Below are 24866 nucleotides of genomic sequence, written 5' to 3'. Positions count from 1 at the left end.
GACCGCATTATCTACCAAGAGAATTCTCTTCGATTATAATCACAGCCGTATATATCCCCCCCCAAGCAGACACATAGATGGCTACACATAGATTGTTACTCTAACTTCCACGACGCATACAAAGCCCTGCCCCGCCCTCCTTTTGGAAAATCTGACCACGACTCCATTTTGTTGCTCCCAGCCTATAGACAGAAACTAAAACAGGAAACGCCCATGCTCAGGTTTGTTCAACGCTGGTCCGAACAATCTTATTCCACACTTCAAGATTGCTCCGATCACGTGGACTGGGATATGTTCTGCATAGTGTCGGACAACAACATTGATGAATACGCTGATTCGGTGTGCGAGTTTATTAGCAAGTGCATCGGTGATGTTGTACCCCCAGCAACTATTAAAACCTTCCCCAACCAGAAACTGTGGATTGATGGCAGCATTCGTGCAAAACTGAAAGCGCAAACCACAGATTTTAATCAGCGCAAGGCAAACGATAACATGACAGAATACAAACAGTGTAGCTATTCCCTCCGCAAGGCAATCAAACAAGCTAAGCGTCAGTATAGAGACAGAGTAGAGTCTCAATTCAACGGCTCAGACATGAGAAGTATGTGGCAGGGTCTACAGTCAATCACGGACTACAAAAAGAAAACCAGACCTGTCGCGGACCACGATGTCCTGCTCCCAGACAAACTAAACAACTTCTTGCTTGCTTAGAGGTCAATACAGTGCCAACGACATGGCCCGCTACCAAAACCTGCGGGCTCTCCTTCACTGCAGCCAACGTGAGTAAAGCATTTAAACGTGTTAACCCTCGCAAGGCTGCCGGCCCAGACGGCATCCCTAGCCGCGTCCTCAGAGCATGTGCAGACCAGCTGGCTGGTGTGTTTACGGACATATTCAATCAATCCCTATCCCAGTCTGCTGTTCCCACATGCTTCAAGAGGGACACAATTGTTCCTGTTCCCAAGAAAGCTAAGGTAACTGAGCTAAATGACCTTCACCCTGTAGCACTCACCTCCGTCATCATGAAGTGCGAGAGAGACTGAAGAGAGTGTGAAGAGAGACTAGTCAAGGATCATATCACCTCCACCCTACCTGACACCCTAGACCAACTTCAATTTGCTTACCTCCCCAATAGGTCCACAGACGACGCAATCACACTGCACACTGCCCTAACCCACCTGGACAAGAGGAATACCTATGTAAGAATGCTGTTTATCGACTACAGCTCAGCATTTAACACCATAGTACCTTCCAAACTCATCATTAAGCTCGAGACCCTGGGTCTCGACCCCGCCCTGTGCAACTGAGTCCTGGACTTCCTGACGGGCCGCCCCCAGGTGGTGAGGGTAGGAAACAACATCTCCACCCCACTGATCCTCAACACTGGGGCCCCACAAGAGTGCGTTCTCAGCCCTCTCCTGTACTCCCTGTTCACCCATGACTGCGTGGCCATGCATGCCTCCAACTCAATCATCAAGTTTGCAGACAACACTACAGTGGTAGGCTTGATTACCAACAACGACGAGACGGCCTACAGGGAGGAGGTGAGGGTCATCGGAGTGTGGTGTCAGGAAAATAACCTCACACTCAACATCAACAAAACAAAGGAGATGATTGTGGACTTCAGGAAACAGCAGAGGGAGCACCCTCCTATCCACATCGACGGGACAGTAGTGGAGAAGGTGGAAAGTTTTAAGTTCCTCGGCGTACACATCACGGACAAACTGAAATGGTCCACCCACACAGACAGCGTGGTGAAGAAGGCTCAACAGCTTGTCACAAAAAACACTCACAAACTTTTACAGATGCACAATCGAGAGCATCCTGTCGGGCTGTATCACCGCCTGGTACGGCAACTGCTCCGCCCACAACCGTAAGGCTCTCCAGAGAGTAGTGAGGTCTGCACAACGCATCACTGGGGGCAAACTACCTTCTCTCCAGGACACCTACACCACCCGATGTCACAGGAAGGCTAAAAAGATCATCAAGGACAACAACCACCCGAGCCACTGCCTGTTCACCCCACTATCATCCAGAAGGTGAGGTCAGTACAGGTGCATCAATGCTGGACCGAGAGACTGAAAAACAGCTTCTATCTCCAGGCCATCAGACTGTTAAACAGCCATCACTAACATTGAGTGGCTGCTGCCTACATACTGACTCAACCTCTGGCCACTTTAATAATTAAAAATTGGATGTAATAAATGTATCACTAGTCATTTTAAACTGTGCCACTTTATGTAATGTTTACATACCCTGCACTATTCATCTCAAATGTATATACTGTACTCTATACCATCTACTGCATCTTGCCTATGCAGTTCTGTGTACGCTACATACATACACATAATTGCCCTAGCGACGGCTGTCTAATTTCGTTAGCACTATTCTCTCAAACCAGTAGCTTGGAGTTGATGGCATATCACACCCACCTACTCAGTCTTTCTCATATGAAAGATGCACAGCGACAAGAAGACGAACGAAGCCATTTTTAAATGTTGCTCCGCTTCCTGTATCACCAGCCCCTGTCTCTCTCCCCGAGGTCCTGTCTGCCACTAATGTCCTCTCTCTCATTTTGGAGACCTGAAATCGTGGAAGTAATTGAGGAGGAAGTGCCCTCCAACATTCTCACTCACAACCCCTATTGTGCCCGTACGAGTGACAAGATGTTGTGTTTGGTGCTGGGGGCCATCACTTTTCAGTTTCTCAAATCCCAACACAACCTGTATTGCCAGATGTTGAAAAAGTATGATGGAAGAGATACATTTAGATCTACTCTGTAGATAACATACTGTACACAAGTATTGGATATCAGAAATAGACTAATACATACTGTATTGTCATGTGGGCTATTATTACACTTATTTGACTAAAGTACCAATTTCTTAAACAGCCCTTTGCCCTTGTTCCTACTCCTTGTTCCTACTCCTCACAACTTTCTTCTTCCTATAGATCTACAACATAGAAGGTACTGGGGCTAGGAGAAGAAACCACTGTAGGGTTTGGTTTCAGACTGATTCAGAATTAGACTAATCTGACTGAAGGACCAGAGGGGTATACTATAAAGCAGGATCAATGCGTTAGCCATTTAACTTGGATAAATAACCAAAAATAACTATTGGTTTTCTGGTTCATTTAAGAAAGCTAAACTTTGTGTTTTTGGTTGTTGAGTTAGTTAGACCATGGCTATTTCAAGTTTATCTTTCTAAAAAATAAACAAGTAATTTCAGGATATTTAGGCAAGTTATTTGGCTAATTCATTGATCCTACTTTGTAGTATAACCATCTGGTTGAGTTGGGTTGAGGCTGGGGAGTGGAGGGAGGTAGGGACCTGGGCAGCCAGGGGCATCTGGACAGCAGAAGGTGGCACACTGAGTGGTCAGGGCTGACAGACACACAATTCCTACAGAGTTTGATCAAGTAGTATCCGTATACAACACAACATGCAGAAGAATGTTTAATGCAAGTGATAGGATAGGCCTTTATTAAGGTCAAACTACAGTCTGCTTGAACAAAAAAGATGGCTGTTGTGGCAGGGGTTGGAACCAGAATTATTTTTCCATTGTGAGCAGAACTCTATTCATTTTTTGCTCCGTTCTGACAAGAAAATGAAGTTCTGAGCTGGTTCTAACCAAAGAAAAGTTACAGTTCATATAGTTATTTTTTTGTTCCTTTTTTAACCAGTTAAATCAACATCGTTTTTATATTTAGCTCATTAATTTACTCCCCCAATTAGCGCCGATAGAGCAGCTCGCTGTGGAACTGGTAAGATCGTTCTTTACATGTTTGATTGGTCAGATAAGTGCAGGGCCGAGATGCCACTGAAATTTCACGGATGTGGGGAGAGCAGGAGAGAGGGGTGGACATGACGAGTGCTTGGCTTGAAGCACTGAACATCATTTACATGACGTGAATTGGAATGTGTTTAGGCTATTACTAGCATTATGACTTTACAGAATTACAGTGCCTTCAGAAATTATGCACGCCCATTGACTTTTTCCACATTTTGTTGTGTTATTTAAAATGGATTAAATTGAGATTTTGGGTCACTGGCCTACACACAATATCCCATAATGTCTAAGTGGAATGATATTTTTTAGAAATGTTTACAAATTAATAAAAAATGAAAAGCTGAAATGTCTTCCGTCAGTAAGTATTCAACCCCTTTGTTATGGCAAGCCTAAATATGTTCAGGTGTAAAAACGTGCTTAACAAGTCACATAATAAGATGCATGGACTCACTCTGTGTGCAATAATAGTTTTTAACATGATTTTTTATGACTACCTCATCTCTGTACCCCACACATACAATTATCTGTAAGGTCCCTCAGTCGACCAGTGAATTTCAAGCAGGTTCAAGTACAAAGACCAGGGTCATTTTCCAATGCCTTTCAAAAAGAAGGGCACCTGTTGGTAGATGGATTTTTTAAAAAGCAGACATTGATTATCCCTTTGCGCATGGTGCAGTTATTAATAACACTGTCTATGTTGTATCAGTACACTCAGTCACTACAAAGATACAGGTGTCCTTCCTAATGCAGTTCCCGGAGAGGAAGGAAACCGCTGGGATTTCACCATGAGGCCAATGGTGACTTTAAATCAGTTACAGAGTTTAATGTCTGTGGTAGGAGAAACTGAGGATGGATCAACAACATTGCACTAAAGTAAAACTGCAAAAAATGTGAAGAAGAAATTAACTTTATGTCCTGAATACAAATCCAACAGAACACATCACTGAGTACCAGTCTTCATATTTTCAAGCAAGGTTGGTGGCTGCATCATGTAATGGGTATGCTTGTCATCGGTAAGGACCAGGGAATTTTTTAGGATAACAATAAACGCAATAGAGCTAAGAACAGGCAAAATCCTAGAGTAAAACCAGCTTCAGTTTGCTTTCCAACGGACACTGGGAGATTAATTCACTTTTTAGCAGGAAAGTAACCTGAAACACAAGGCCAAATCTACACTGGAGTTGCTTACCAAGACAACATTGAATGTTCCTGAGTGGCCTAGTTAGTTTTGTCTTAAACCGGCTTAAATCTATTGCAAGGAATGGCTGTCTAGCAAGGATGAACAACCAACTTGACAGAGCTTAAATAATTTTTTAAAGAATATTGTTTAAATATTGTTCAGTCCAGGTGTGCAAATCTCTTAGAGACTTACCCAGAAAGACTCACAGCTGTAATCACTGTCAAAGGGGATTCTAACATGTATGACTCAGGGGTGTGAATATTTATATAAATTCAATATTTCTGCATTTAATTTTAAATAAATGTGCAAAAACATGTCGTTATGGGGTACTTGTGTGTGTGTGTAGATGGGTGTGAAAAAAAAATATTGAATCTATTTTGGATTCAGGCTGTACCACAACAGGGGTACGAATACTTTCTGAAGCTAATTTACATTAGGAATATATATATATATATATATATATATATATATACACTGCTCAAAAAAATAAAGGGAACACTTAAACAACACAATGTAACTCCAAGTCAATCACACTTCTGTGAAATCAAACTGTCCACATAGGAAGCAACACTGATTGACAATAAATTTCACATGCTGTTGTGCAAATGGAATAGACAACAGGTGGAAATTATAGGCAATTAGCAAGACACCCCCAATAAAAGGAGTGGTTCTGCAAGTGGTACCACAGACCACTTCTCAGTTCCTATGCTTCCTGGCTGATGTTTTGGTCACTTTTGAATGCTGGCGGTGCTTTCACTTTAGTGGTAGCATGAGACGGAGTCTACAACCCACACAAGTGGCTCAGGTAGTGCAGCTCATCCAGGATGGCACATCAATGCGAGCTGTGGCAAGAAGGTTTGCTGTGTCTGTCAGCGTAGTGTCCAGAGCATGGAAGCGCTACCAGGAGACAGGCCAGTACATCAGGAGACGTGGAGGAGGCCGTAGGAGGGCAACAACCCAGCAGCAGGACCGCTACCTCTGCCTTTGTGCAAGGAGAAGCACTGTCAGAGCCCTGCAAAATGACCTCCAGCAGGCCACAAATGTGCATGTGTCTGCTCAAACGGTCAGAAACGGACTCCATGAGGGTGGTATGAGGGCCTGATGTCCACAGGTGGGGGTTGTGCTTACAGCCCAACACCGTGCAGGACGTTTGGCATTTGCCAGAGAACACCAAGATTGGCAAATTCGCCACTGGAGCCCTGTGCTCTTCACAGATGAAAGCAGGTTCACACTGAGCACATGTGACAGTCTGGAGACGCCGTGGAGAATGTTCTGCTGCTGGCAACATCCTCCAGCATGACCGGTTTGGCGGTGGGTCAGTCATGGTGTGGGGTGGCATTTCTTTGGGGGGCAGCACAGCCCTCCATGTGCTCGCCAGAGGTAGCCTGACTGCCATTAGGTGCCGAGATGAGATCCTCAGACCCCTTGTGAGACCATATGCTGGTGCGGTTGGCCCTGGATTCCTCCTAATGCAAGACAATGCTAGACCTCATGTGGCTGGAGTGTGTCAGCAGTTCCTGCAAGAGGAAGGCATTGATGCTATGGACTGGCCCGCCCGTTCCCCAGACCTGAATCCAATTGAGCACATCTGGGACATCATGTCTCGCTCCATCCACCAACGCCACGTTGCACCACAGACTGTCCAGGAGTTGGCGGATGCTTTAGTCCAGGTCTGGGAGGAGATCCCTCAGGAGACCATCCGCCACCTCATCAGTAGCAAGCCCAGGCGTTGTAGGGAGGTCATACAGGCATGTGGAGGCCACACACACTACTGAGCCTCATTTTGACTTGTTTTAAGGACATTACATAAAAGTTGGATCAGCCTGTAGTGTGGTTTTCCACTTTAATTTTGAATGTGACTCAAAATCCAGACCTCCATGGGTTCATAAATTAGATTTCCAGTAATAATTTTTGTGTGATTTTGTTGTCAGCACATTCAACTATGTAAAGAAAAAAATATTTAATAAGAATATTTAATTCATTCAGATCTAGGATGTGTTATTTTAGTGTTCCCTTAAATTTTTTGAGCAGTGTGTATATATATATATATATTTTTTTTTTTATTTTTTATTAATCAGTTCTCGATTTGAAAACAGTTTTCAATTAATAGCCTATTTATTGCACAATCTAGGCCTACATTTGTACAATACTTTTCTGTACTTTTCTAAGTTGATACCATTTCACAGCAGTGTAGTATTTAATAGCGTGGCTGTATTGTGTCTTGGCCACCACTGACATACGGTGTTAGCAGAGTGGTGACAACAGGAAAACATTCTTACCCCCTTTGGAGAGACATTCGCGTTCTTTATCAGTGAAAGATAATCTGTCTGTTTCCAATGCATGACATCGTCCCCCACATTTAGAATGATCTCCCTTTTGTGTTTGTATGTCTGTATAGTGTTGTGTGTGTCTCTTTCTAATCTAAACCATCAACCATATATCTAGTTACAGCAGACGTGTGTTATTTTAGCACATAACACACCACTCTTATTAAGATAATGTATTTTTTATCAGACAGTGATGTGAGCAGTTTCTCCGAAATTACAGCCGTTCTGTGAAAATGCAATACCATGTAAAGTGTTTTAAATCTGCTCGACAAGGAAGGGAAAATAAAACACGATAGGGGATTAAGTCACCCAGAAAGACTATTTGGGAATTGGGGGGTGGATGGGGAGGAGGTGTGAAATAATGATCTAGGCAAAGACACGCATAGAGAAGGCCTTAATCACCTTTAGTTCCATTCTAGTTCCATGTTTCTAATTTGGTGAACGTTCACCTGGTTACCTATTTGATTTGAGGGACAGTGACACATTCAGATGTTACACCTTAGATTGGTTTAGGAACATCCACAGTTGTAGATGTTGTAACAATATTATTATGTGTGCAGGGAGTGAACTCAAACACTATATTTTGTCCCAATCAGGTCAATACCATATCCTGGAACGATACAGGGGAGTACATCCTGTCAGGGTCAGACGATACCAACCTGGTCATCACAAACCCATACAACAGAAAGGTAAGGAGAGCTAGTGTCTGATGTACTGTATACCAGACCTGGGTTCAAAAAGTGTATTTTGATATAGTATTTGAACCCAGTTCTGTTGTATACAGATTAACCTGATGACCTTACTATCACCAACATCTTGTAGCTAACTGTGTTATAACAACAGGATCGTCCTGGGTTAAATGATAATTGATTTATAGAGAGAGTGCTTTATTGGTGCTCATTATATTGTGGTGACAGGTAGCCAAGTGGTTAGAGCGTTGGACTAGTAACCGAAAGGTTGTAAGATCGAATCCCCGAGCTGACAAGGTAAAAATCTGTCGTTCTGCCCCTGTTCCTAGGCTGTCATTGAAAATTAGAATTTGTTCTTAACTAACTTGCCTAGTTAAATAACGATAAAATAAATATATATATATTTTAAATATGCCTGCTGAAAGATCTGTCTTGCCGATAAATACGGACAAAGAAAAAAGCAGACAGTGGTTAGATGTCAAAAACCTCCTATCACCCTAATCAACAGTCAAATACATTGGCTGTGGAGGGATTCTTAAACATCAAAACCAGCTATGTCTGTCTCTTGTGTTGATATGAAACTTGAGGACCTGGGTCAATTAAGCGCTGGCTTGATTTTTTTCAGTGCCCGGGTGTGCATTAAGTAAACCTTTTTCAGCCCTCTTATATTTTACAATTATTATACAATCACTTAAAGGTGCAATATGCAGATATCTCTCCGCCATTTCGTCAGTTTATGCGACAGAGCAATAAAATATAGTGTGGAGCATGGGTATACAGCTCTTACCCTATGAGGTCCGGAGCTTGCTGGGTTTCTGTTCTACCTGATAATTAATTGTAGAGAATCATTGTACCATCTGCTGTGAAATACCTTTTCAATAACCCAAAATATAGTATTTTTAGCTGTTTGAAGCTGGTGTACAAAACCAAAAGTAAAAGATGCAAAAACTTAAGAACCAGAAGCATAGAAATAGCGCGCATAGAACAGATCTACCTCTTCTTAGACTTGCTTTCAAGTAGAATGACAGACACATTTTGATGTGAACTTGGTCGCCCCTCACAAAAAGTTACATCTTAAAGCTTTACATTTTATGTAAATGTAACACTATTTTGGGTGTTATATGGTCCCACCCCCACTACTCTGGTCATTGTGTGGATATTTCTGGAGTTAAAAATTACATTAAATGGAGTAAATATCCAATTCTCAGAATTGCTTAAATTTAACTCCCAATTGACATTTTACTCTTTTCAGTGTTGTTTTTAATCAACTCCCTTGCCATTTTGCACATTTCTGTGTTGGTTTGAATGAACAATAATCTACAGCAGAGTGCATTTCTCCAGTTTATTTCCTTTGAGTTATAAGAGTGTAAAGCCTTATTTGAATATTTCTTAATGTGTCAAATTATGGTGGTTTGCGATGTGATATCACATTTCTGTGGAAGTCAACTTGCAGGAAGATATCATTCACAACTTGCATTCAGAATGCTTGTCATAGTAGGGAAGAAAATACAATGCACTATATGTACAAAAGTAGGTCGACCGATTATGATTTTTCAACGCCAATACCGATTATTGGAGGACCAAAAAAGGCCGATACTGATTAATCGGCCGAATTAAAAAATATATATATATTAAAAAAAAAATATATATATATATATTTGTAATAATGACAATTACAACAATACTGAATGAACAATGAACACTTTTTATTTTAACTTAATATAATACATCAGTAAAATCAATTTAGTCTCAAATAAATAATGAAACATGTTCAATTTGGTTTAAATAATGCAAAAACAAGGTGTTGGAGAAGAAAGTAAAAGTGCAATATGTACTATGTAAAAAAGCTAACGTTTAAGTTCCTTGCTCAGAACATGAGAACATATGAAAGCTGGTGGTTCCTTTTAACATGAGACTTCAATATTCCCAGGTAAGAAGTTTTAGGTTGTAGTTATTGTAGGACTATTTCTCTCTATACCATTTGTATTTCATATACCTTTGACTATTGGATGTTCTAATAGGTACTTTAGTATTGCCAGCCTAATATTGGGAGTTGATAGGCTTGAAGTCATAAACAGCACAGCGAAGAGCTGCTGGCAAACGCAGTAAAGTGCGGTTTGAATGAATGCTTACGAGCCTGCTGCTGCCTACCACCGCTCAGTCAGACTGCTCTATCAAATCATAGACTTAAATATAATATAATAACACACAGAAATACGAGCCTTGGGTCATTAATATGGTCAAATCCGGAAACTATAATTTCAATAACAAAACGTTTATTCATTCAGTGAAATACGGAACCGTTACGTATTTTATCTAACGGGTGGCATCCATAAGTCTAAATATTGCTGCTACATTGCACAACCGTCAATGTTATGTCATAATTAGGTAAAATTCAGGCAAATTAGTTTGCAACGAGCCAGGCGGCCCAAACTGTTGCATATACCCTGACTCTGCATGCAATGAACGCAAGAGAAGTGACACAACAACAAACAGTGCTTTTTCCGTGAAAGCGCTTGTTAAATCACCCATTTGGCGAAGTAGGCTGTGATTCAATGATAAATTAACAGGTACCGCATCGTTTATATGCAACGCAGAACAAGCTAGATAAACTAGTAATATCATCAGCCATGTGTAATTAACTAGTGATTATGTTTAGATTGATTGTTTTTATAAGATATGTTTAATACTAGCTAGCACTTTACCGTGGCTCCTTGCTGCACTCGCATAACAGGTAGTCAGTCTGCCACGCAGTCTCCTCATGGAGTGTAATGTAATCGGCCATAATCGGTGTCCAAAAATGCTGATTACTGATCGTTATGAAAAATTGAAATCGGCCCTAATTAATCGGCCATTCCAATTAATCGGTCGACCTCTAGTGGACACCCTTTCAAACTTAATAGGTTTGGCTACTTCAGCCACACCCGTTGCTGACAGGTGTATAGACAAACATTGGCAGTAGAATGGCCTTAGTGAAGAGCTTAGTGACTTTCAACGTGGCACCATCATAGGATGCCACCTTTACAACAAGTCAGTTCTTCAGATTTCTGACCTTCTAGAGCTGCCGTGGTCAATTGTAAGTGCTGTTATTGTGAAGTGGAAACGTCTAGGAGCAACAACGGCTCAGCCGCAAAGTGGTAGGCCACACAAGCTCACAGAACTGGATCTCCGAGTGCTGAAGCGGTTGCAACACTCACTACCGAGTTCCAAACTGCTTCTGGAAGCAACGTCAGCACAATAACTGTTCTTCGGGAGCTTCATGAAATGGGTTTCCATGGCTGAGCAGCCGCACACAAGCCTAACATCACCATGTGCAATGCCAAGCGTTGGCTGGATTGGTGTAACGCTCGCCGCCATTGGACTCTGGAGCAGTGGAAACGCGTTCTCTGGAGTGATGAATCACGCTTCGAATCACGGTTTGGCATATACCAGGAGACTGCTACCTGCCCAAATGCATAGTGCCAAGTTTGTAAAGTTTGGTGGAGGAGGAATAATGGTCTGGGGCTGTTTTTCATGGTTCGGGCTAGGCCCCTTAGTTCCAGTGAAGGGAAATCTTAACGCCACAGCATACAATGACATTTTAGACAATTCTGTGCTTCCAACATTGGCAACAGTTTGGGGAAGGCCCTTTTCTGTTTCAGCTTGACAATGCCCCCCGTGCACAAAGCAAGGCCCATACAGAAATGGTTTGTCGAGATCAGTGTGGAATAACTTGTCTAGCCTGCATAGAGCCCTGACCTTAACCCCATCTAACACCTTTGGGATGAATTAGGATGCCGATTGCAAGCCAGGCCTAATCTCCCAATATCAGTGCCCGACTTCACTAATGCTCTTGTGGCTGAATGGAAGCAAGTCCCTACAGCAAGGTTCCACATCTATTGGAAAGCCTTTCCAGAAGAGTGGAGGCTGTTATAGCAGCGAAGGGGACCAACTCCATATTAATGCCCATGATTTTGTAATGAGATGTTTGACGAGTAGTTGTCCACATACTTTTGGTCAGGTAGTGTACATCAAGGCTACGTATACTCACTATCTCACTAACGGTTGCTATAAATCCAACCAATTACAGATTGGATTAGTTTTGGGAAAAAAATTGTGTCTATTTTTTTTTTTAAATCTATGTACATGCGAAAACACCGATTTTGAAACAAACAATTAATAAAAATCTACCTGCAACAGAGCCTGCTGGGAAATATGACAGAGGCCTCTCCCACATCTGTGAATAACTCCATAGATTTAACTCCGTCTCTGGTTACTCTTAATGGAGTTAAAAGTTCTCCGTCCCAATGAACTCCAGGGAGTTTATTAACTCTCTTGAGTGTTAAGATAACTCCCAGTAGAGTCAATTTAACTTAACAATGCGTAACACCGATTTCATATATCCTTCATTTCCTATGTATACAACAGAGCCAACCACACACACCACTGCAACTTGCTACACACTCTCCTCTCTGAAACTCTCCTCAGGTTAAGGCAACCATACGGTCGGGTCACCGGGCGAACATCTTCAGTGCTAAGTTCATGCCCCAGACCAGTGACCAGCAGATCATCTCGTGCTCTGGGGATGGTATCATCTACTACACCCACACAGAGAAGAGCCCCGACATCAACAGGCAGTGCCAGTTCACCTGCCACTACGGCACAGCCTATGAGGTACTGTACAAAAGGATTTTCTTTTGTGTGTGGCTAATTTAAAATAGGTTGAGGGAGCTATGCAAACATAGTTTATTTTTTCACATGTCCTCCCACCTTTCTCTCTCTCTCTCTCTTTCCCTCCACCTCTCTCCTCCTGTTCTGCTGTTAGATTATGACGGTACCCAACGACCCCTACACGTTCCTGTCGTGTGGGGAGGACGGCACCGTGCGCTGGTTCGACTTGCGCATGAAGACCAGCTGCACTAAAGAGGACTGCAAAGACGTAAGGAAGGGATTTTTTTTAGATTTTTCAACGTGAAAAAAACAAACCAAGAACACCAACAATCAGCACTTATCTCTTATTCCTTTTTATTTGTCTTTATTGGTCTATTATTTGGCCTCTTGTATTTGTCAGCATATCCTTTATTATTTTATCTTCTTATTTGTATATTATATCACACCTTGCCGGCTTGGCTGATTTTAGCCAACTAGTCTGTTGTTGTTTACGTTCTCTTCCTCTCACCAGGACATCTTGATAAACTGTCGGCGGGCGGCGACGTCTATCTCCATCTGTCCGCTAGTGCCCTATTACCTGGCGGTGGGCTGCTCCGATAGTTCAGTACGCATCTACGACAGACGCATGCTGGGCACCAGGGCTACGGGTAACAAACAACTCTGTCCTCTCATTTAGCTCTATCCAAATGTATCTCTCTCGGTCTGCGTATGTCTGTCTGTCTTTGTTGTACAACTGTCTGTCTGAATTTTTATCAATAGATATTTCATGGACTGGAAGATCAGTTTGTCAACAATCCCCTGTCATATTGTCTTATTCTATCGGTGTATCTATGGATATATCTATACTCCTATCTACTCTGCTGTTGGGACAGTGCAATCACCCATACTACTGGATCATAGAGACACCATCCCTCCAGCACCTGCAACTGCTTTTCACTTATTCCAGAGTGCAGCAGTACACTGTGGCAGCCAGGTCTTTGGGTTGACAGATAAGGGCAATGCACTAGAGGCTGTCTTGTCTGTCTGTGCCTGTCTCAGTGCTGCCATCGCCCTGTGGGCTAGAGAAAGATGAATGTCTGTTCCATTGAGCGCACTCTAGTCTAGATGGCTGGGCTGTGTCGGTCTGGCATCCTTTGGGATGCGTCTCTGAATGCTCTGTCATTGTGGAAGACAGACAGAATCTAGGATCTAACCTTAACCATTGGAGCCAACGTCATCGAACGAGTGAAATGCATGTTGTTTTCAAACTCTGGGTTCTCCAACCGAAGGTGTTCCTGCATATAAATACTTAGACATTAGGATTGACATGGGTTTGACGTTTAAAAAACATAGACTACCATAGTGCCCTTCGTTTTGTTACAAGTGCCAGTTTTGATACTCATCACTGCATCCTGTATCAAAAGATAGGCTGGACTTCACTAAAGACCCGTAGATCTCTACATTACTCCCTAATTGTTTACATGCCCCTACTTCATAAACGTCCGTCTCTCCGTCTTATCTAACTTTGCTGTTGATGTATAGATACCGGAGTTGCTAATCCGTTCACAGGATTGGTTAACTCTTGAGGTTCTAGGTGAATCTGCTTTTAGTTTTAATGCACCGTATTGCTGGAACAAAATTCAAAATACATTTCATCTTGATGTTCGGGCAAATTTAATGATTGAAATGATTTGTAGTTCCCATGACTGTGATTTTGTATTTTAATGTGTATAGATAGATAGATAGATAGATAGATAGATATAGTTAGGGTCTAATGTGTATATACAGGGCACATTTGTAAAAGAGATCTCAATATGTCTTTCCTGTTAAAATAAAGGTTAAATAATAGAAACATTTGGAGTTGCGCTACTACTGACTTCGTTTAGTTTAACTCTGCCCCATGTCGTTCCCCCTTACTTGCCTCTGACTGTCTCACTAAATTCTCTGCCCCCCTCCCTCAGGTAACTACATGGGCCGCGGAACGACTGGCATGTGTGTGCGCTTTGTCCCCGCCCACCTGTCCAACAAGTTATGTCGCGTGACGTCGCTCTGCTACAGCGGAGACGGACAGGAGGTGCTGGTCAGCTATTCTTCAGACTATATCTACCTGTTTGACCCCAAAAATGACCAGGCCCGAGAGCTGAAGGGCCCATCCGAGGAGAGGAGGGAGGAGGTGAGGAGAGGAGGGAAGAGACGCCACCATTTTAGTTTGTTAAATATGAAAGGTGTATACTTCTCTATGCACAGCCAGGCTAGGATACACACACACTGTGTTTGCCCCTCTGTGAAAGTGGGTATACGTACTTCAGTATTTTTACACTCTCCTGTGTGTTAAAAACATTCAAGAGCAATTACATGAGTCAGTGGGGGATTTGATCATGGTACCATGTTGTTTATTGTCCATATGGGACTTTGCTGGGAGCATAAACACACACATGGCCAGACGAGACATAGGCTTCTAATGTAAGCAGGGTTGTGGAGTAATGGATTACAAAAAAATTGTTAAATGTAATCTGTTACGTTACCAGCAAAAATATTGTAATGAGATTACAGATACCTTTGAAAAACTAGATGATTACCTCGAGGATTACTTTATATTCAGAAAGAACGTTTGCGGGGGGAAAACTTTGGCAGGACATTCAAATCAGCATTAAAAAAGGCGCAAGTTTAAGTTTGTTCCACCTGAGCGAGTCTGACCACAAGTCAGAGACCCCTATGAAGACACACCAAATGTGTTGTGGATTGATTGTGGGAAAAGAGCAGGAATAGGCTTTGTAGGCTCCAGTCCAACCTATGCCTTCCAATGGTGCGACTGCTGTCAGCATTCAAAGATTATCCAACTTGAATAAACGCTCGGAGGTAAGGATGACATCAGTGTTGTAGTCTACGGCGATACGGATATCACTTGTTATTGATATCTAGATAGTGCATTGATGTGAATCACCATGCTGCTCTCTCATTTAGCTATTTGCACCTTACGGATTGTGGTTGTTGTGGATGGATGTTCACAGATCTAAATATGTATTTTAACCCCATAATGGTTGAATTGAAGACGTTTAAGCTGCCTATCAATCATTGTTTTTGTGACCAGTGGACAGCCAGTGAAAAATGCACTCTTGCAACAGCTGCAAAGTGCGGATCCCAACCTATGGAATACAAGTGAGGCTTTTATTGCTCAATCTAAAACGCTATACACATGCTCAACCTTGCACACTTTTGATAGACTTAAAGTGGAAATCTGTAGTTGCTACATCCATTTTTGGATTTATATATATATCAATTGAGTCTTGAAGAATATAACTTATGAGCTTAGTTCAACTGTCACACTCCATGAGAACCCAAGATATAAGCTTGTATTTCCCAAATGTTTGTAAACATTGCAAATGTAAACAAACACTGTATCGCCTCATAATATGCTTCAAACAATCGTTTCTATATCATGGAGGGTCAGTCCTTGCATCCATAGCTCTGTATATTAATCTGAGTTGGTTACATTTCTCCAGGCCCATCCCTCAGCTTTTTACCAAAACAGGTGACCGTTTTGTTATTGGTTCCTCTGTGGATTTGCTCTTTAAACAGCTGCATATTATCAAGATATCAAAGTGTCACCAACAAAAAAGGTCAACAAAAGGCCTATAGTAAATGCAGCATATGACATTCATTTTTCACATGTAAATAGCACTTTTCAGTAGTGCTCAAAGCTTGCCATTCCATGAGCCCAATCAGTCCTCCGTGACAACAAAATCATAAACAACAGAGTAGGACTGGCTAATAAGTCTTTAGTTTTGGGGTCATGCTCAGGTTAAACAATTTAGCTAATCTATACTAATAGGACTCCAAGTCCTATTCTTGAAGATCAAGGGGTATAACATTTATTGGAATGACTAGAATTCTGATAGACCTTGGTTTTTAATGTAAAGATATAATTGAATCATATTATTCTACGTAGTAGAACGTGATGGGTTAGAAGAAGCCTACATAACCAACCCATAAAGTAAACATTACCATCCATATATGGCCAGCTATTTAAGCTTTAACATTGATTTATCCTGCAATAGATGTCGTTCAGTTGGTAGCATACATTTGTGTCTTCTAATGCCTGTTAAGGGGAAAGTAATCTAAAAGTAATGGAATATAATCAGATTATGTTACTGGGTTTTGGTAATCCAAAAGTTAAATTACTAATGAACATTTTGGACAGGTAACTAGTAACTGTAATGGATTACATTTAGAAAGTAACCTACCCAACCCTGAATGTTAGCTCCCCCTCCACTCTCAAACCAAGGGGATGTTGATTGTAAACAGACATAGCTGGCTTTGTGTTGAGTGACTGAAGTGCTCTCAGGGCATCTCCTGTTAATGTGTTGTGCGGTGGCAGCTGGTGCAGTGAGAGGAACAAACAACCCTGACAGGCCTGAGGAAGGACATAAAGAGCAAGGAAGAGGGGAAGGAAGGAAGAAAGAGAGGGAACAGGAGGATTAAGAGGGAGAATAAAATTAAAAGGAGATGAGCGAAGGATCACACACAAGATTCCAGGGGAAGTAAGACAAGAAAAGATTCTGCTCATAAACTCAGTGGTGCACACACACACACACACACACACTCCCGCAAACAAACACAGCCTCTGTAAGGACGTGGGCCAAGTTAAGAGTAAGGGCTTGAGGGGAAGCAGTTTTTCTGGATGTGCTAGATCACGGTGCCAGTCTCCTCAGCTGTCTCAACTGTCACCCGGCTCTGCTCCCGCATGCCTTTCTAAATACAGCTACCAACGCAGGCAATGTTCCACCACTCACCCCACCGAAATAGACCAGATCGGGGACTGTAGGGCCTGCCAAGGAATCTTTTTACCTCTCTCTAATGCTCTCACCCATAATCTTACTCCTGCAACCCTACTTGTGCAACTCTTTGTCACACCTTCAGCCCTCTGACTATCTCACCTGTCTTTTTCTCCTCTCCCCTCAGCTCTTTACCTTCTCTCACCCCCTCGCTCTATTTATTTATCTCTCCACACAGTTGTGATTCTGTCTCTCCCACGCTCTCTCTTCATCTCTCTCTCCTGAAGTTGGCTGTCCCTCTCTCTATCTGTCCCCATGGGAGGAGTTAAGGCACCAGTGTTGGGTGACCAGGTCCCTGGCTCTAGGCCTGTTTTCCTGTGTGGGGGAGTGACTGGAACTGTGCCATGGCTATTTTTAACTATGCTTAATGTTTTGTGTGTGTGTCCACAGCTGCGGCAACCCCCAGTGAAGCGTCTTCGTCTACGAGGTGACTGGTCTGACACTGGACCCCGTGCTCGCCCTGAGAGCGAAAGAGAGCGGGACGGTAAGCGTGCACAATCACTCTCACAACAAACACACAGTCTCCCTCTCTCTCTTCTCTATTACCTCCTCAGTCTCTCCGTTATTCTTCATTTGGTATGACTGAACACAATTGGTATGACTGAACACAGAGACACATTCTACTCTCTCTCTCTCTCTCTCTCTCTCTCTCTCGTTCTCTCGCTCTCCCTGACACACACACACACACACACACACAGCCTGATTACTCTCTACGTCTCTTCCATCTCCTCTGAGAGCCTGAGCTCTAATCTCTCACCCAGAGCCTCTACCTCTCATTGCTAATGAGGCTAACAGGGCCTATCTCTGTCTATGGGGATCTCGTTAGCTTTAGCTTTCACTGACTCACAACTTATTACGGGCCCAGCTGGGACTGTGATAAAGCTGCCTTTCGCTATCACAGACTTTTATAGATCTTAGGGTATTGTAGATGAAGGAGAAGCAAACTTTTTTTCCCAATTAGTCAATGTCTGGATGATGCAGTGGATTGGTACTCCGCTGTTGGCTATTGAGGGACTTATGCGTTATAGTACAAGCTATACCCTGATACGAGGATTCTCTGGACCGATGGTAAAGGGGGCAACAACAACAATAACTTTGTGGGTTTTCAAGGAAATGTTGTGCTGAGAAATGCCGACTAGTCATGTCCCATGCCAACCCGATCTCTGACCTTTGAACCCCCCCAGGAGAACAGAGCCAGAACGTATCGCTGATGCAGAGGATGTCAGACATGTTGTCCCGTTGGTTTGAGGAGGCCAGCGAGGCCCAGAGCAGCCGGGGGACCACGCGCTCTCAAACACGCCCAAGAGGTGAGACACTGGGACGGTAGTGGTTGGCGGCCAGCTTAAATGGTACTTAGTGTTGGCCCGTTACCACAGATCTAAGATCAGACCTTAGTTGTTTGTTTGGGACAAACGTTAAAAGGGACAAACGTTAAAAGTTGGAAATAATTGAATAAAAAATAATGAAATAGAATACAATATAATAGAACTGTCTGAAGATGGAAATTCTCCTTGAAGTAACACTGAAAAGACATGCTTCAGAAAAAAAACCTGTTCCAAAACATCTGTTCCATTTGTCTCCTCCAGGCACTCTTCCCCGTATAGAGGGGGCTCTTACAACACCCACTATCCCAACGCTCCCTACAATACCCCCTTCACAACAAGCCAGATCCCTAGAGGGCTCCATGGAAACAGAGGCCCCAGCCGTTGCTTCTGTACCTGTACCCCTCCCCAAGTCCACCTCAGAGTCATCGTCAACAGTTACAGCACCTCCTGCATCAAGCTGCTCGTCCATGGAGGGCTCGGTGCTCCCCTCCTCCCTCACCTCCTCCCTAGACTCAGAACAGAGGAGTCAGGCAGACATGCCTGTGACCCCCACGCCAACACCCACCACAGAGATTGCATTGTCTGGTAAGAATTGCGTGGAGAGAACACACACACACTGAGTACTCCCATAAGAGGGGCGAGTCAGCATATTTGATTTGAGGGGAGCTAACCGGTGACTCACAGTAGACTCCCACAAGCAGACCAAAACACGTGTGTGAGTGTGTGTGTACCGTCTATTGGTGTGTGGGAGCCGTGCCACTCAAGCAGCAGCCTTACCCTCTCCTTTTTCAACCATATTATTTCCTTTTATTTCCCTTTGTCTCCCTTTGTTTACCTCTCCTCCTTCTCTTGTCTTCTGCCTCCATTCACTCTATCCCTCTCGTCTCTCTATCTCTCTGTCAGAGTACGGCCCTAACCGGCTGCCGGTAAGTCTAGTGTGTAGGCGTTTGCAGCGGTTGCTCCTGTTGGCCGACCCCCCAGGACAGAGCCAAACCCCTTCCTCCACCGCAGCCACTGAGATGCAATCAAGGGGGGCTGCTGCTGTTGGCGCTTCCACCGAGACGCCCCCCCCTGCAGGTTACTTGCCACCCCAACCCCTCTCCTTCCTGCTTTCCACTTAATATCCCCATACTTTCGGTCAAACGTTGCCCGTACAGATCGAGGATCATCTTACCCTACTGAATCTGACCTTATATCTATCTATGGGTCGTCTTCATCCTACTCCAATCCCCACACCCATACACCCTTTCCTCTCTTTTCCCTAACTCACCACCCCCTCTACCCAAATTCCCTTTCCTAATTCTCATTTACACCTCACCCAAACCCCTTCCCACCAAACATGCACAACCCCTTTGCTGCTTGGGTAGTCCCGCCTGTAGCTCCCCTGTACGGTGTGGCATTTGGCACCCTCTGGCTGTGGAACACTGCTTCTTCACCCCCTTTGTATCAAAAGCAATATGAAGTGGTTGGCACGCAGTTCCCTCTGGACTGCCATGCAGAATAAATATCAGCTCGCGCAGAGAAGCACGAGATTGAACTTCACTCAACTTTCTAGTTTTTCTCTTTAACAAAATATATTTTATTGGTCACATACACGTGTTCAGCAGATGTTATTGCAGGTGTATATTGCCAGTGCGGTACAACCAATCAGAGCTGCAGTATCCCTATATGCAAATAGACCATTGCCATATATGGATCTGTGCAGTTCACTTTGAACCGGACTGTGTTTACAGCATGAGTGGTCGATAGTAGTTGCGCTTGTTTTGAGATCAAAGCTAGAGCCACGTGTGTACATTTGTTCATATTCTTTGCTAGTGGGTTATTAGCCCAGTTATAGCTATTTTCTAGTCAGCAATGGGGGAGTGGTTCTACACCTGCATTGCTTGCTGTTTGGGGTTTTAGGCTGGGTTTCTGTACAGCACTTTGAGATATCAGCTGATGTACGAAATTTGCTTTGATTTGGTTGCTTCCTACAAAATGTGTGCATTTCTAGACATCTTTGAAAAGCAAGTCCGGTGAAGAGCTTTTTTTCCGTCTTAAGGGGACAGTGTTGTATTTTGAGACAGGCTTGAGTAAGCTAGTTTTTTAAGCTAATTTTATTTTGTAAAGTGGTTTCTTGCATTTTCATTCACCTCCTTGTCTGAAGGACAAGTGAGTAAACAGGTTAGTGTCAAGCCCTGCATATTTTTTCCAAAAGTCTAATGGAATGTAGGCCTATATTGAACACCACCCATTGGCTGCTACTGTAGGCTGAATGATAGAACAGCTATTTCAATGTAAAAAAATGTTATGGGATGCGTTTTCTCCATTGTGTTTGATGGTAGGCCACTCTGATAGGCCTACATTATGATCAAATAGCCACAGTGGCCTTCACTGTTATAACTATAACTTAAAGCGGGTACAGCCTGTGTTCACAGTAAACGTGCCAGAAGTTGCACAGAATTTTCACAACGTTCAAGTTTGTGCTCAGCAGACCTGACATCAGTGCCGAAAAATGGCGAGGGAACATTGACTACGACTATGGATGGTTAAGATTAAGATCTGATCTCTCTACAGCCTTTGTATCAGATCTTCTAGGAGCTGATGTAACGATTGATGCATACACCCCCATGGTCTATTAATGTCGTGTTGTACTAAGCTTCTTCACTCCGTCTGGTACACATCACTTGATTTGCTGTGGAATGCACTGGCCGCAGACCATGTGACATTGGGGTGGAAATCAATCAATATGTACCGGTAACACCTTTTTTGGTGAAGTCTATGAATCTAATTTGAGGTGGAGTAAAAGGTTGACCAATGATGAATCTCTGCATGATGCCCTGTTTGAGATGACTGACTACTGCTCACGTAAGGTGACAGGTGTTTGGGCATGACATGGGTTTTGGTCAGTGTGGTTTGCCACTGGTATCCGCTTAACAGGCATGGAGTGAGTGGATGTTGGTATTAGTGTGAGGTCCATCAGACCATGACTTAGGTCTCACTCGGCCCTGTGAGAGTAACTTGAGATGCGTGAATAAGTTAAACTACTGTGTAAATCTTCAATTGACATCAAACCTTGAATCGCGCGTGTGCTATATTTTTCAGCTCTGCACGTGTGGCACTCTACAGTCTGTGTTCAATCTCCCACAAGCTGTGTCTAGGGAAATTGCTGCTGTTCTATAACCATATCAATATCAACTTGTCCTTCCTAGCGCTTCCCAGTGTTGCAACAAAGAACACTGTCTGTTCATGTAGCCGTGTTTGTTAACTCTTCTTCCTGCTTGGCCTTGGTCCAATTTAAGCAGCGTTTGAACTTTGACCCGAGCGTGACCATATGACCTCTGGTGTGACCTCCGACCTCTATGCCCGTTGTTTAGTGAGTCTTATTTGTGTTCCAGATTCTCCCTCATCTGTGGTTAACAAACAGCTGGGATCCATGACTCTGGATGAGCAGCAGGGTGCGTCTCCTCTCCTCTCTTTTCCTCCCTTCTATCTTTCTCTCGCTGTCGCTCTCTCCCTCCCTCCTAAACTCTCTCCTTCTTTCCCTGTATCCCTGTAGTTTCTTCCTCTCTTTCTCTCCTTCTTTTGTATCTCTGTTTTCCTCTGTGCTTTCTGTCTCGTCTGTGTGGCATTTAAAATATATTCGCATGAGAGTTCCGGTGTGTACCTTGTCCCTCCACCTTCTTTACCTGAGAGCATTTTCACTAGGCATGCATTCTAGTCACATTTGGCCAACCCAGTCCCCAGGGCGAAGGCTGGTGTTGGATATCTTATCCAAGGCTCTCTTGTTGAACCTATAACTTGAGATAATGTTTGGTCATTCGCCAGCCCTTGGGCTCCCGGTCTAAGGCACTGCATCTCAGTGCTAGAGGCATCACTACAGACCCTGGTTCGATCCCGGGCTGTATCACAACCGACTGTGATTGGGAGTCCCATAGGACGGCGCACAATTGGCCCAGCATCGTCTGGGTTAGGGTTTGGCCGGGGTAGGCAGTCCCTGTAAAATAAGAATTTGTTCTTAACTGGCTTTCCTAGTTAAATAAAGGTTAAATCAAATTAAAATAAAGTATTGTTTTTATGTTGGACTCATAACACAATCTTGCTCCTCTTCTTCTGCCTTTTCCCTCAGTCACAGCCGGGCTGTAAATCATCTCACGCTCAGACCATTAACCTCTCAATGCAATCGTCCCTGTATTGGCTTATTTCGCAGAACATTAACACAATATACCCTAGGATACAATGACATTCCAAGCCCCATTTTGTGATGAACTATTGTGTGTGGTGGTAGTTTGAGAGGCTTGCATTTGACCCCTGTATATTTGTGTTGTTTCCTACTCACCTGTGTGATGTTTTGGTTCAGATCTGGGTCAAACACTGGCAAATGCTTGAGGTCCACTTGATTTAGCTTCACCGGCGTGCAGGGTGGTCGCTGTCCTATTGGTTCTATTGGTACCGTTGTGATGGGCAAGTTAAATCAAGTGCACCTCACGTTTTTGATAGTATATGATACATTGTATGTATTGCTCCTGTGGTTTGGGACGATTGAAACCATTCCACTCTTCCTCTGTGTAAGGAATGCCTTGCACACTGTCAGTGTGAACTGTGTGTAGTAGACCTACACGAAAATGTTATTGTGGAACAAGAGTCACCAGGAGGTGAGCGTACAATGCAGCACAGAGGACTGAGTATGCACAGCATATTTGAGATCAGAATTTAACACAGTGTTAAATTCAGCACTTTCTTAGTATGTATACAATCAAATTGTATTGGTCACATACAAATGGTTAGTTGATGTTAATGCGAGTGTAGCGAAATGCTTGTGCTTCTAGTTCCAACAGTGCAGTAATATCTAACATGTAATCTAACAATTCTCCAACAGCTACCTAATACACACAAATCTAAAGGGCTGAATGAGAATATGTACATATAAATATATGGATGAGCGATGACCGAGCGGCATCGTCAAGGTGCAATAGATGGTATAGAATACAGTATATACATGTGTTGAGTAATGTAAGATATGTAAACATTAAAGTGGCATTGTATAAAGTGACTAGTGATCCATTTATTGAAATGGCCAGTGATTGGGTCTCCATGTATGCAGCAGCCTCTCTGAGTTAGTGATAGCTGTTTAGCAGTCTGATGCCCTTGAGATAGAAGCTGTTTATCAGTCTCTCGGTCCCAGCTTTGATGCACCTGTACTGACCTCGCCTTCTGGATGGTAGTGGTGTGAACAGGCAGTGGCTCGGGTGGTTGTTGTCCTTGATGATCTTTTTGGCCTTCCTGTGACATCGGGTGCTGTAGGTGTCATGGAGGGCAGGTAGTTTTCCCCCAGTGATGTGTTGTGCAGACCTCACTACCCTCCGGAGAGCCTTGCGGCTGAGGGGGGTGCAGTTGCCATACAGCCCGACAGGATGCTCTCGATTGTGCATCTGTAAATGCATTCCTGTACCCCTTCACTTGACCCCTTGAATTTTTCCAAATTTTGTTACATTTTACAGCCTTATTCTAAAATGTATTAAATAAAAAAAATCCTCATCCATCTACACACAATAACCCATAATGACAAAGCGAACAGGGATTTTATGGAAACGTGTCTGTGGGAGGAAAGGCAACTCAAGGACCACTCCTGCAGCATATAGAAGCTCTTTGAATATACAGTGCACTTGGAAAGTATTCAGACCCTTTCCCTTTATCCATATTTTGATACAGTACAACCTTATTCATCAATCTACACACAATATCCCACAATGACAAAGCACAACTGCTTTTTAGAATGTTGTTATTTATTAAAAATATAAAACAGAAATACCTTATTTATATTCGTATTCAGACCCTTTGCTATGAGACTTGAAATTGAGCTCAGGTGCATCCTGTTTCCATTGATCATCCTTGAGATGTTTCTACAACTTGATTGGAGTCCACCTGTGGTCAATTCAATTGATTGGACATGATTTGGAAAGGAACACACCTATCTATATAAGGTCCCACAGTTGACAGTGCATGTCAGAGCAAAAACCAAGCCATGAGGTCAAAGGAATTGTCCGTAGAGCTCCGACACAGGATTGAGTTGAGACATAGACCTGGGGAAGGGTAACAAAACATTTCTGC

The 24866-nt window shown here is 43.2% G+C and overlaps 1 protein-coding gene across 9 annotated transcripts in view; it reads left to right on the top strand.

Moving 5' to 3' along the window:
- Positions 1-24866, top strand: part of LOC109870876 (DDB1- and CUL4-associated factor 6) — a 73360-nt gene that overhangs the window by 27435 nt on the left and 21059 nt on the right. For 4 of the 9 annotated variants that reach the window (XM_031805363.1, XM_020461561.2, XM_020461562.2 and 1 more), the window contains exons 3-12: positions 7895-7987; positions 12455-12640; positions 12792-12905; positions 13149-13284; positions 14578-14789; positions 17842-17935; positions 18636-18758; positions 19038-19361; positions 19680-19853; positions 22154-22213. In XM_031805363.1, the coding sequence (XP_031661223.1) occupies positions 7895-7987; positions 12455-12640; positions 12792-12905; positions 13149-13284; positions 14578-14789; positions 17842-17935; positions 18636-18758; positions 19038-19361; positions 19680-19853; positions 22154-22213 (1516 nt within the window). The remainder of the gene's footprint in view (positions 1-7894; positions 7988-12454; positions 12641-12791; positions 12906-13148; positions 13285-14577; positions 14790-17841; positions 17936-18635; positions 18759-19037; positions 19362-19679; positions 19854-22153; positions 22214-24866) is intronic. The other 5 variants (XM_031805367.1, XM_031805366.1, XM_020461563.2 and 2 more) reach the window with 3 other exon arrangements.

Source organism: Oncorhynchus kisutch, linkage group LG26, assembly GCF_002021735.2.
Source record: "Oncorhynchus kisutch isolate 150728-3 linkage group LG26, Okis_V2, whole genome shotgun sequence".
Lineage (NCBI taxonomy): Eukaryota > Metazoa > Chordata > Actinopteri > Salmoniformes > Salmonidae > Oncorhynchus > Oncorhynchus kisutch.
Note: the sequence above shows the minus strand (reverse complement) of the source record. Positions and strands in the feature narration are given on the sequence as shown.